At 43.2% G+C, this 12762-nt stretch overlaps 1 protein-coding gene across 1 annotated transcript in view; it reads left to right on the forward strand.

The window, feature by feature from the left end:
* Positions 1-12762, forward strand: part of LOC138742224 (rootletin-like) — a 375547-nt gene that overhangs the window by 42552 nt on the left and 320233 nt on the right. Inside the window, exon 3 of the mRNA XM_069896335.1 lies at positions 4996-5141. Within this exon, the coding sequence (XP_069752436.1) occupies positions 4996-5141 (146 nt within the window). The remainder of the gene's footprint in view (positions 1-4995; positions 5142-12762) is intronic.

Consider the following 12762-nt stretch of genomic DNA (forward strand, 5'->3'; position numbering starts at 1 on the left):
TCTACCTGTGTAACTGGGAATGGAGAGTGACTGTTGGTGAACAGTATTGTCTTTCTGTGTAAATGGGAATGGGGAGTGACTATTGGTGAACAGTATTGTCTGCCTGTGTAACTGAGAATGGGGAGTGACAGTTGGTGAACAGTATTGTCTGCCTGTGTAACTGGGAATGGAGTGTGACTGTTGGTGAACAGTATTGTCTGCCTGTATAACTGGGAATGGGGAGCGACTGTTGGTGAACAGTATTGTCTGCCTATGTAACTGGAAATGGGGAGTGACTTTTGGTGAACAGTATTGTCTGCCTGTGTAACTGGGAGTGGGGAGTGACTGTTGGTGAACAATATTGTCTGCCTCTGTAAATGGGAATTGGGTGTGACTGTTGGTGAACAGTATTGTCTGCCTGATTAACTGGGAATGGGGAGTGACTGTTGGTGAACAGTATTGTCTGCCTGTGTAAATGGGAATGGGGTGTGACTGTTGGTGAACAGTGTTGTCTGCCTGTGTAACTGGGAATGGCGTGTGACTGTTGCTGAACAATGTTGTCTGCCTGTGTAACTGGGAATGGGGTGTGACTGCTGGTGAACAGTGTTGTCTGCCTGTTAAACTGGGTATTGGGTGTGACTGTTCGTGAACAGTGTTGTCTGCCTGTGTAACTGGGAATGGGATGTGACGGTTGGTGAACAATATTGTCTGTCTGTGTAAATGGGAATGGTGAGTGGCTGTTGGTGAACAGTATTATCAACCTGTGAAACTGGGAATGGGGTGTGACTGTTGGTGAACAGTATTGTCTGCCTGCGTAAATGGGAATGGGGAGTGACTGTTGGTGAACAGTATTGTCTGTCTGTGTTAATGGGAATGGGGAGTGACTGTTGGTGTATAGTATTATCTGCCTGTGTAATTGTGAATGGGGTGTGACTGTTGGTGAACAGTATTGTCTTCCTGTGTAACTGGGAATGGGGTGTTACTGTTGGTGAACATTATTGTTTGCCTGTTTAAATGGGAATGGGGAGTGACTGTTGGTGAACAGTATTATCTGCCTGTGTAACTTGGAATGGGCTGTGACTGTTGGTGAACAGTATTGTCTGCCTGTGTAAGTGGGAATGGGGAGTGACTGTTGGTGAATAGTATTATTTGCCTGTGTAACTGGGAATGGGGAGTGGCTGTTGATGAATGGTATTGTCTGCCTGTGTAACTGGGAATGGGGAGTGACTGTTGGTGAACAGTATTGTCTGCCTGTGTAAATGGGAATGGGGTGTCACTGTTGGTTAACAATATTATCTGCCTGTGTAAATGGGAATGGGGAGTGACTGTTGGTGAACAGTATTGTATACCTGTGTAAATGGGAATGGGGAGTGACTGTTCGTGAACAGTATTGTCTGCCTGTGTAAATGGTAATGGGGAGTGACTGTTGGTGAACAGTATTATCTGCCTGTGTAAATGGGAATGGAGAATGACTATTGGTGAACAGTATTGTCTGCATGTGTAAATGGGGATGGGGTGTACTGTTGGTGAACAGTATTATCTGCCTGTGTAAATGGGAATGGGGAGTGACTGTTGGTGAACAGTATTGTCTGCCTGTTAAACTGGGTATTGGGTATGACTGTTCGTGAACAGTGTTGTCTGCCTGTGTAACTGGGAATGGGGAGTGACTGTTGGTGAACAGTATTGCCTGCCTGTGTAACTGGGAATGGAGAGTGAATCTTGGTGAACAGTATTGTCTACCTGTGTAACTGGGAATGGAGAGTGACTGTTGGTGAACAGTATTGTCTTTCTGTGTAAATGGGAATGGGGAGTGACTCTTGGTGAACACTATTGTCTGCCTGTGTAAATGGGAATGGGGTGTACTGTTGGTGAACAGTATTATCTGCCTGTGTAAATGGGAATGGGGAGTGACTGTTGGTGAACAGTATTGCCTGCCTGTGTAAATGGGAATGGAGAGTGAATCTTGGTGAACAGTATTGTCTACCTGTGTAACTGGGAATGGAGAGTGACTGTTGGTGAACAGTATTGTCTTTCTGTGTAAATGGGAATGGGGAGTGACTCTTGGTGAACACTATTGTCTGCCTGTGTAACTGGGAATGGGGAGTGACTCTTGGTGAACAGTATTGTCTGCCTGTGTAAATGGGAATGGGGCGTGACTGTTGGTGAACAGTATAGTCTACCTGTGTAACTGGAAATGGGGAGTGACTGTTGGTGAACAGTATTGTCTGCCTGTGTAAATGGGAATGGATAGTGACTGTTGGTGAACAATATTGTCTGCCTGTGTAAATGGGAATGGGGAGTGACTGTTGGTGAACAGCATTGTCTGCCTGTGTAACTGGGAATGGTGTGAGACTGTTGGTGAACAGTGTCTTCTGCCTGTGTAACATGGAATGGGGAGTGACTGTTGGTGAACAGTATTGTCTGCCTGTGTAAATGGGAATGGGGAGTGACTGTTGGTGAACAGTATTATCTGCCTGTGTAACTGGGAATGGGGTGTGACTGTTTGTGAACAGTATTGTCTGCCTGTGTAAGTGGGATTGGGGAGTGACTGTTAGTGAACAGTGTTGTCTGCCTGTGTAAATGGGAATGGTGTGTGACTGATGGTGAACAGTGTTGTCTGCCTGTGTAAATTGGAATGGGGTTTGACTGTTGGTGAAAAGTATTGTCTGACTGTGTAACTGGGAATGGGACTGTGTAACTGGAATGGTGAACAGTATTGTCTGCCTGTGTAACTGGGAATGGGGTGTGACTGTTGATGAACAGTATTTTCGGCCTGTGTAAGTGGGAATGGTGAGTGACTGTTGCTGAACAGTGTTTTCTGCCTGTGTAAATGTGAATGGGGTGTCACTGTTGGTGAACAGTGTTGTCTGCCTGTGTAACTGGGAATGGGGAGTGACTGTTGGTGAACAGTATTGTCTGCCTGTGTTAACTTGGAATGGGGTATGGCTGTTGGTGAACAATATTGTCTGGCTGTGTAAATGGGAATGGGGTGTGACTGTTGGTGAACAGTATTGTTTGCCTGTGTAACTAGGAATGGGCTGTGACTGTTGGTGAACAGTATTGTCTGCCTGTGTAAATGGGATTGGGTTGTCACTGTTGGTGAACAGTGTTGTCTGCCTGTATAACTGGGAATGGGGGGTGAGTGTTAATGAACATTGTTGTCTGCCTGTGTAACTGAGAATGGAGGGTGAGTTTTGGTGAACATTATTGTCTGCCTGTGTAAGTGGGAATGGAGAATGAGTGTTGGTGAACTGTATTGTCTGCCTCTGTAATATGGAATGGAGAGTGAGTGTTGGTGAACAGTATTGTCTGCCTGTGTAACTGGGAATGGAGGGTGAGTGTTGGTGAACAGTGTTGTCTGCATGTTTAAGTGGGAATGGAGGGTGAGTGTTGGTGAACAATGTTGTCTGCATGTGTAAGTGTGAATGGAGGGTGATTGTTGGTGAACAGTATTATCTGCCTATGTAACTGGGAATGGAGGGTTAGTGTTGATGAACATTACTGTCTGCCTGTGTCACTGGGAATGGAGGGTGAGTGTTGGTGAACAATGTTGTCTGCATGTGTAAGTGTGAATGGAGGGTGATTGTTGGTGAACAGTATTATCTGCCTGTGTAACTGGGAATGGAGGGTTAGTTTTGATGAACATTACTGTCTGCCTGTGTAACTGGGAATGGAGGGTGAGTGTTGGTGAACAGTATTGTCTGCCTGTGTAACTGGGAATGGTGGGTGAGTGTTGGTGAACAGTATTGTCTGCCTGTGTAAGTGAGAATGGAGGATGAGTGTTGGTGAACAGTACTGTTGAGCTTTACTTTCACTTGCTGCCTTCTGCTCTATTTTACGCTTGTGTAATTGTCATAGTTCTTAGTGCCAGAAAATTACATTTATGCACACATAGGATATTCACCTTATGGGAATTATCTGATACTGACAGCCCTTGTATTGTCCCCTGCTGGAGCATTTCCAAGGGCTCTCGAGAGTCACCCACTGCTATTAATAGAGTTGCAAAGAGGCCAGAGTGGCCATGTAAACCCCTCAAGATATTAATGAGGATAATGGAATTTTATGGCCAAGCTGACTTCATAGTCAACATTACTGACACTACCTTTTTATTCCTGATGTATTTAATTCCATCAAATTTAAATTCTGAGATTTAAGTCTGGATGAGAGAAAGGAATAGGATCCTTACGGGGAAAGGATGTGAAGAGATGTAGTTGTGGTAAGTTTGGAGTTCATGGGTTTGTAGGAAATGTCTGTGGAGTGTTTGTCTCTCGAGATGGAGACAGAGAGATGGAGAAACAAGTGGACCAAGTACATTTGAGACCAGGGTGAAAGTTAGCAGGAAAATGGATGATGAGGCAGCACCAATGTGGTTTTCAGTGTGATGGAGGAAGAGTTGCTTGTAGCATGGATTACTCCACATAGCCAGCAGAAATGCAGGGATCCAGGTACCATGGCTACCTCTTGGAGTTGGAGAAAGTGGGAGGTGCAATGGAGAAGTTATTGAGAGTGAGAATAAGTTCTGCCAAATGGAGAAAAGCAGCAGTCGAAGGGGACTGGTTGGATCTGTGGTCGAGAAAGAAACAAAGTGGAATTGATGTGTATAGCGAATGGATGTCCATAGTTAAAATGAGGCATTCACATTCAGGGAATTGAAGGTGAGGTGAGACATGTGGGTGTAGATAGGGAGAGACTGGGCCAAGGGAGGAAAAATAGACAAGGTGAGATGATACCAGTTTGGTGGGGCAGAATGATACAGAAACAATGGGTCTACTCAGACAATTCGCTTTGTGAGTCTTTGTTAGGAGGTAGAAAAACTAGATCCCTTCAGACTTGCACATCTGAAATGCACCTTTTCCAGTGAACTATTGTGTTATAACTTAATTTTATCTTGATTGCCATTGTGGGATTTAAAATAGCCTCTTTGGAATATTAGTCTCTAAGCATGATTACCAATAACAGGCAAGAATATTTTACTTGGTCCATACTCAGAGCTATTAATTCTTTATCTTTATGCAGTTCCACTGGGCAGGGATTCAGTATCCAGTCTTCAGAGAGAGAACTGTATGCTTCAGGGGGAGTTGTCTCGCATGGAAGACCTGTTGGCACAGTGCCATGCTGAGCGTGATGAGCTGGCCATCAAGTTTTGTGTGGTCAACGATCGGGTGAGTAGCAGCATAAATATAAACTTGAGGTGAAGCCCATGAACGGAATCATAAGTAATTTAATTGTCAAGACTAGTTTTGAGATAGAATTTGGGAAATTGGAGCTGCATTGTTTCAAATTTTAAATTTAGACATGCATCACGGTAACACGCCATTTTGGCCCACGAGCTCATGCTGCCCGATTACACCTATTTAACTTACAAACACTGGTACATTTTGAACAGTAGGAGGAAACCAGAGCCCCTGAAGGAAACCCACGCAGATATGGGGAGCACATACAAACTCCTTACAGATAGTGTGGCATTCAAAGCCCGGTCCTGATCGCTGGCAGTGTAATGGCATTACACTAACTGCCGTGCAAACCATGCCACCCTATGGCAACCATGTTGCCCTACACCAACTGTGTCGGCATATGCAAACTATGCTGCCCTATCACTGGGTTTCAGAGGAATCGTTTCATTTTGATAACTTGTTCGATATAAATTCTGCACATAAAGAGGTATAAATATTTCAGAATAATTAATTGCTTCAAGCAAATTCCAAGGTTACAGGAATAATCTTACTGTCTGCGTGAAGAAGCTATTTTCCAGACTTGCAGTCCTAATATTGGTGTTTCTTCCTGATGGTACAATGTGACGAATGGTAGGGTTTCTTGGAGCCCTCTTAAAGAAGCGTTTCTGGTGAATATCGTCAATAGCGGAAGGGAGACCCCAATAATCTTCTTTTGTGCTTTCTTCACTAGCAGTCCTTTCTTTGTCTCCTCAGTGACCTCCTTTTCCCCTTTCAGACTTACACTGAATGTGAAAACACACCAAAATGCTGGAAGACGCCAGCCGGTTTTTCGGTGTCCATAAAAAGCAAAGATCTATCGCTGACATTTCAGGGCTGAGCCTTTCTTCAAGGAATAAGCAGAATGAGCCATGAGCCATGAAATTTCAGTATTCAGACAATACCGACTGGGGGAGAAAATCAGACCAACAAAAGGTGTCAATTATACATGATAAGGGGAGAGGAGAAAAAATGTCATGTTTGTGCAAAAGGATACAGGGAAAAGGGAGAGACAGAGCTGGGGGAAGGGGGGAGGGTTGTTAATGAAAGCCCGAGAAGTCGATATTAATGTCATCTGGTTGGATGGTGCCTAGTTGGAAGATGAGGTGTTGTTCCTCAAAATTGCAGGCAATCTCAGTCTGGCAGTGCATGAGACCATGAGCAGACATACCTGCAAGGGAATGGGATGGGGAATTGAAATGGGTGGCCGCTGGGAGATCCACGCTATTGCGTCGGACAGAGCCGAGATGCCCAACAAAGCGATCTCCCAGTCGGCGTCTACATCGCAGGATCTGCAGACTTTTGTGTTTCACTCTTCTTTCAGATTAAAAATGTGCCCTGTTTGCTTTTTACTTTTTTCAAGGGGGCCTCTTAAAATCTGCCCCTCTGAACATAAGTGACACCTCATTGTCTGTCTTATTTTGCACTCTATATGCACTTTGTGCTGTTTAATTTTATTAAAGGTGTTACAGACCATGCAAGGTCTTGTGATAAACGTTGAAAAACTACCCGCTGGCGGAACACAGCAGTTTGTGCAGCATTGATTGGTGACAAAGAATATAGTCATTATTTTGTGTTTTAATGAAGACCTAAAACACTGACATTCTCTTTCTCCCACTGAGGCTGCCCCACATGCTGAGTTCCTCTAGCAGGTTGCTCTTAGGCCCCAAATTCGACCATCTGCAGTCATTCGTAGATCTTGATGCAGAGTAAACTCAGTGTAGTTCACAGATCTTCCCAGCAGATTGCAGTGTTCATTCAGACATCCTCCCATCCCTGTATGTACTAACACAGCTTCAAACAAGCTACAAGCTCCTCTTATTTGGCTAATCTTCAGCTGAATGGAGATCTGCCATCTGAATCGTTAAACCTGACAACAGCTAGTACAGTGATCTTTGCATATAGAATTCAAAATCCACATTTCAGACCATTGAGTCCTTGCCAGTTCAAAGGACAATTCTCTTCCCTTTTGATTTTCTTTGTAAACTGTTTTTGCCACATTCCCCTCAATATCCCCAGATTCCATCTACGCACAAGAGACAACTTACAATGGCCAATCAGTCTACCAACTTGGATGCTTAGGATGTGCAAGGAGAGGAGGACACCCAGAGGAAACCTGCTCAATCGCAGAGAGACCATGCCAACTCCACCCAGGCAGCATTCAAGATCAGGACTGACTCAGTTCTCTGGGAGCTGTGAGGCAGTAGCTTCACACAGGGGTTTCATAATTGTGAGTTGGAGGGGGCAGGAGAGTTGAGGAAACCCTTGGGATAAAAAGAGAACAACTTTTAAATCATAATAATTTTAAAGGTAAGCAAAGAAGTGAATGTGTTTCAAGCAGGAATGTTGAATTCAGTTCTGTCACCTCTTGTCCAGTGGAAGATGAGGCAATGAATACAGGCCTGGATGCAAAAGGAAAGGGGTGGGATATGACGGGGTAATGATGCAAGGAAAGCCAGAGTTGGTGAGAGTTTGCTTGAAAGCAGTGGTAGAATGTTGGTGGGATTGAAAATCATGAAAGCTGAAGGTTAGCACGTTGGATTTTATATTCAGGACACTGAGGTTTCACAAAGCGAGTATGTGTTAACAGTGTGGGCAATCAGCAATCAAGGTAGCCACAACAGAGCAAAATATTGGAGTTCAGAGCACAGAATATAGAACATAGAACAGAACAGCACAGTACAGGCCCTTGGACAACGATGTGGTGCTGACCCATATATTCTTTAAAAGAAATACTGAACATTCTCTACCCCGTAACCCTCTATTTTCCTTCCATGTATCTAACAGTCTCTTACAAAAAGATAGAGACAAGATGCAGAGTTGGGCAGAAAAGTGGCAGATGGATTTCTTGTAACCTTTGACAACCTTCAGATCCATTCACAACTCGTCTCACCTTCATGTCACCTGCAAATATACTGATCTCTCCTTCTACACCTTTATCTAGGTCATTTATAAAAATTGTGAGGGTCAGGGTCCCAGAAAAGATCCTTGGGGCACTCCACTAGTCACTGCTTCCAGGCAGGATACTTTCCTTCCACTACTCTCTGCTTTCTTCCTACAAGCCAATTTTTTACCCAAGCAGCCAAAGTTTCCATGGATCCTGTGCCTCATGACTTTCTGAACAAGTCTCTCATGGTGCCTTTGTCAAATGCCTTGCTAAAATCTACTGCCTGACCCTCATCAATTTCTTTGTTACCTCCTCAAAAAAACTTAATTAGGCTTGTGAGGTACAACCTTCCCTTCACAAAGCCACACTGACTATTCTTGAGTAGACGATACATCTCCAAATGTTCATAGATCCTATCCTTAAGAATCCTCTCCATTTGTTTACACACCACTGATGCAAGCTTTGCCAGTCTACAATTCCCTGGATTCTCCCTATTACATTTTTTAAACAAGGGGATATTTGCCATTCTCCAATCCTCCGGCATCTTCCCTCTGACCAAAGGATAAGAAGATCCAACATTTCCTTAATCTCCACGTTGGCTAGCACACATTTGTTTTATTCTGACCTCACCCTGATTAAGGTCCTTTTTTCTTGTGAATACTGAAGCAATGTTCATTCAAGACCTCCCCAACCTCCTCCGCCTCCAGGCACATGTTCACTCCTTTATCCTTTAGTAGCCCCAGTTTCCTTCTTCATACATGCATCGAACACCTTGGGGTTTTCCTTAATTCTACATGCCGAGGCCTTCTCCTGCCCCCTTCGAGATCTCCTAAGTCCTTTCTTCAGCTTCTTCCTGCCTAGCATATACTTCTCATGAGCCCTTCCCGTGTCCTGCTTCCTATCTCTAATGTAGCTTCCTACTTCCTCATGGCTGGTTGACTCACCTGCTTCATCATCCACGGTTCCCTTTTCCTACAATCCTTTCACCGTCCCAGAGGGACAAACCTATCCTGAACCCCACACAAGAGCTCCCTAAAGTTCCTCAGCATTAACCTCTGTGCTTTCACCCATGATCATCTGGTTTCCATCACTCGTTCCTGCCTCATCCCATCATAATTAGCCCTTCCCCAGTTGAACACTTACCCATTTTTTCTGGTTTTATCCTTTTCCATGGCTATGCTGAAGCTCAGGGAGTTGTGGTCCCTCTCACCAAAATGTTCCCCCACCGAGAGGTCTGCCACCTGGCCAAGTTCATTCCCCAGATCCAGATCCATTATAGCATCTTCCCTTGTCGGCTGGTCCACCTATTGTATCAGGAATCCTTCTTGAACACACCTAAGTGTGGCATGTTTCTTTCAATTAATTCCAGTGAAGAGAAAGACATATAATGCTGGAAATCCTCAGCAGGCAAGGCAAGATCCTATGGACACTGAATAGACCTGCTGAGTTCCTCCAGAATTTGGTTGTTTTTACTACAATCAAACATCTGCAGATTTTTGCGTTTCACTCAGGCAGGATCTGTGCAAGGTGAAACGGACTTGATGTTTCAGTTAAAAGGCTATTCATTAGAAATGGGAAAGGAGAGAAAGCTTTCTCACTCAGTTGCACACTGTTCCTCAATTAGGTGTTCCACAGACTTTTGCTGCTCCCCACCCCACATCACCCCCCCCCCACCCCACCGGTCCCTTCTTCACTGAATTGAAATTATTACATATTCCTAAGTTAAGGTGGTTGATTACTTGTTTTCAACCTTTAGAAAACTTCAGAGTAATGGAACAACTCTGGTGTTAATCTTGTCCTTTTACATGAACGATGTCTATATTCTGGAAGCACAGTCAAAGAAGTGTGTTATAATGGACTGAAGACTTATAATTGGTGAAGTGCATCAAGGATCTTTTTTAGCCCTCATTTATTTACTATCCTTAACAATACAGAGCAGTAGAAACTCATTTCAACCACTGTAAACCGTGGCACCTAATTATACCCAATTGACCAACCAACACCAGACATCGTGGATAGTGGGACGAAACCCGAGCACCCCAGGGATTCCCATGCAGGTCATGGGGAGAATGTAGAAACTCCTTGCACATAGCGGCAGATTGGATCTAAGGTCCCCCAAATTTGCAGATGGCACAAAAGAAAAATGGTGGCAGGACATGTTGTAATGCAGATATTTGGATTCTGCCACAGGGTAAAGATAAGTTAAGTGAATGGGCAGAAACATGGCAAATAGTGGTGTCAGACCATGCACTTGGAGAGGAATAAACATGCAGACTGCTACAAAAATGGATTGCAAAAGAGTGTACGGGGATTTGGATTATCTTCAGCATGAATCGCATAAAATCCCAAACAAGTGTTGCAAGGGGGTGAGGAAAGCAATTGGCCTTTTCTGAAAGGAGGCGGGAGGTTGGAAAACAAGAAATATTGCTGTTTGTTGTACAAGGTGTTGATGAGGCCACAACAGATGTATTGTGTGGTTTGTATTCAAGCCTAAATTTATACAAACACCCTTTAAATAGAATTGGGAATCTGCAATTTAATCACGTGAACTGTTTTGAGTGCAAATTTAGAACTGTGGAGCACAGGGAGAAATAAAGTAAAAGAATGAGCCTTTCTCCCAAACACTGTACATTAGGTGTAAAATGCCTTGGGGGCTTTTGTCTCGCCAGGGCCTTCTTTTTTTAAAAATTTTTCACACTATGAACCATACTGACCAAAATACATACAAACAGTCCCTCTTGAATATACAGTGTCATTTTCTCCCCTTTTTTCCCCCTCCCTTCCCTCCCTCCTTCACCCCTCCTCCCCACTCACTCAACGTTTAACATATACAATACATTAAACCCATTAAACAATGTCATCACACAATGAAAATAAACAAGAAATTTGTGTCTTTTACTTTTACATTCTGGGTCAGTTCATTTCGTCTTCTTCTCATTCTGTCATTTTAGGTGGTGGAGGTCTGCGGTAGGACTTCTCTGTTGTGTTCCATGTACAGTTCCCAAATTTGTTTGAATACTGTGATGTTATTTCTTAAATTTTATGTTATTTTTTCCAATGGAATACATTTATTCATTTCTATGTACCATTGCTGTATTCTCAGGCTATCTTCTAATTTCCAGGTTGACATAATACATTTTTTTGCTACACCTTTCCTGTGCCTAACACACTAATGCTATCATAATAAATCTTTTTTTGTGCTCCATCCAAATCGAGGCCTAGTTCTTTACTTCTTATATTACTTAGAAGAAAGATCTCTGGATTTTTTGGTATGTTGCTTTTTGAAATTTTATTTAATACCTGGTTTAGATCTTCCCAAAATTTTTCCACTTTCTCACATGTCCAAATTCCATGTACTGTTGTTCCTGTTTCCTTCTTACAGTGAAAACATCTGTCTGATACTGTTGGGTCCCATTTATTTAACTTTTGGGGTGTGGTGTATAGCCTGTGTAACCAATTATATTGTATCATGCGTAACCTCGTGTTTATTGTTGCATACCACCAACTGAAAACCTATTTGAAGGACAAATTGGGAAGCAGGCTGAGGTTACCAGAAGGAAACAATTTTGAATATGTTAGTACAGACACAATGATAATTAAAAGATTTATAACAAATATGTACATCAAACTGCAAGAGAAAGAGAACAAGGAAACAAGCTATAAACCCAAACAAAAATGGGAACAAGATCTAAACATAAAGATAAAGAATGAAACATGGGAAAAGCCAGGGCCTTCTTGAGGCCCTTCTAGCTCTCCTAAATTCTTCCGTAAGCTTGTTCCTGATAATCTTGTAATTTTATAGAGCTCTATCCATTCATATCTTCTTAAACCTCTCCTAACTTTTTATTTTCTTCTTAACTAGATTATCTACATCTCTTGTACGGCGTGGTTCTTTCACCTTTCTATCCTTTCCTTGCCTCAGTGGAATGTACTTGTACAGAACACCATGCAAATGCTCTTTAAAGACTTGCCACATTTCTGCCACATAGCTCGCAAAAACATCCGCTCCCAATTTATGCTCCCAAGCTCCTGCCTATTAACAACATGCTTTCCCCAATTAAATGTTTCCCAAATTGTCTTCTCTTGTCCTTCTCTAGAGCTAAGGTAAAGGAGAGGAAGAGGAGTTCTCTTCCTACTGAAAGATCTGATACCTGATCTGGTTCATTTCCAAATAGCAGGTCAAGTATAGACTTGCCTCCAGTTGGCTTATCTATATATTGCACCAAGAATCCTTCCTGAAGACACTGAACAAATTCCATTCCATCCAAACCCTTCACTCTAATACCCCTTTTGCACAGCCATTAAAAGACAGGAATTAACTGCCTTTTAGCAGCTTCACTTACCTGTGTAAATGGAACAAACGAGGAATGGGGGGGGGCCATTTTCATCCTGTTATTACCCACCAAGGTAGGTAGTGCCAAGGCTAATGCTTTTCACACTGGCTCCTGTCTTAAAAGGCACACTGACCCAGCTTTACTTGGTTCAGTGTGAACGATCCAAGCTGGGTTTAAAGATGTAAAATGGGTATTAGATGGTAAGAATCAATAGAAATATACCCACACTCCCGGAGCTGATGTAATGGCGTTGCTGGCCCTGGCACAGAGCCCAGAGAATCAGGAGTGGAGACACAGTGGTGCTCCAAAGGGTTCATTCACTTGGTCCTAACGCCGATGGCTCTGTACAATC

Source organism: Narcine bancroftii, chromosome 9 (genome assembly GCF_036971445.1).
Source record: "Narcine bancroftii isolate sNarBan1 chromosome 9, sNarBan1.hap1, whole genome shotgun sequence".
NCBI classification, from domain to species: Eukaryota; Metazoa; Chordata; class Chondrichthyes; order Torpediniformes; family Narcinidae; genus Narcine; species Narcine bancroftii.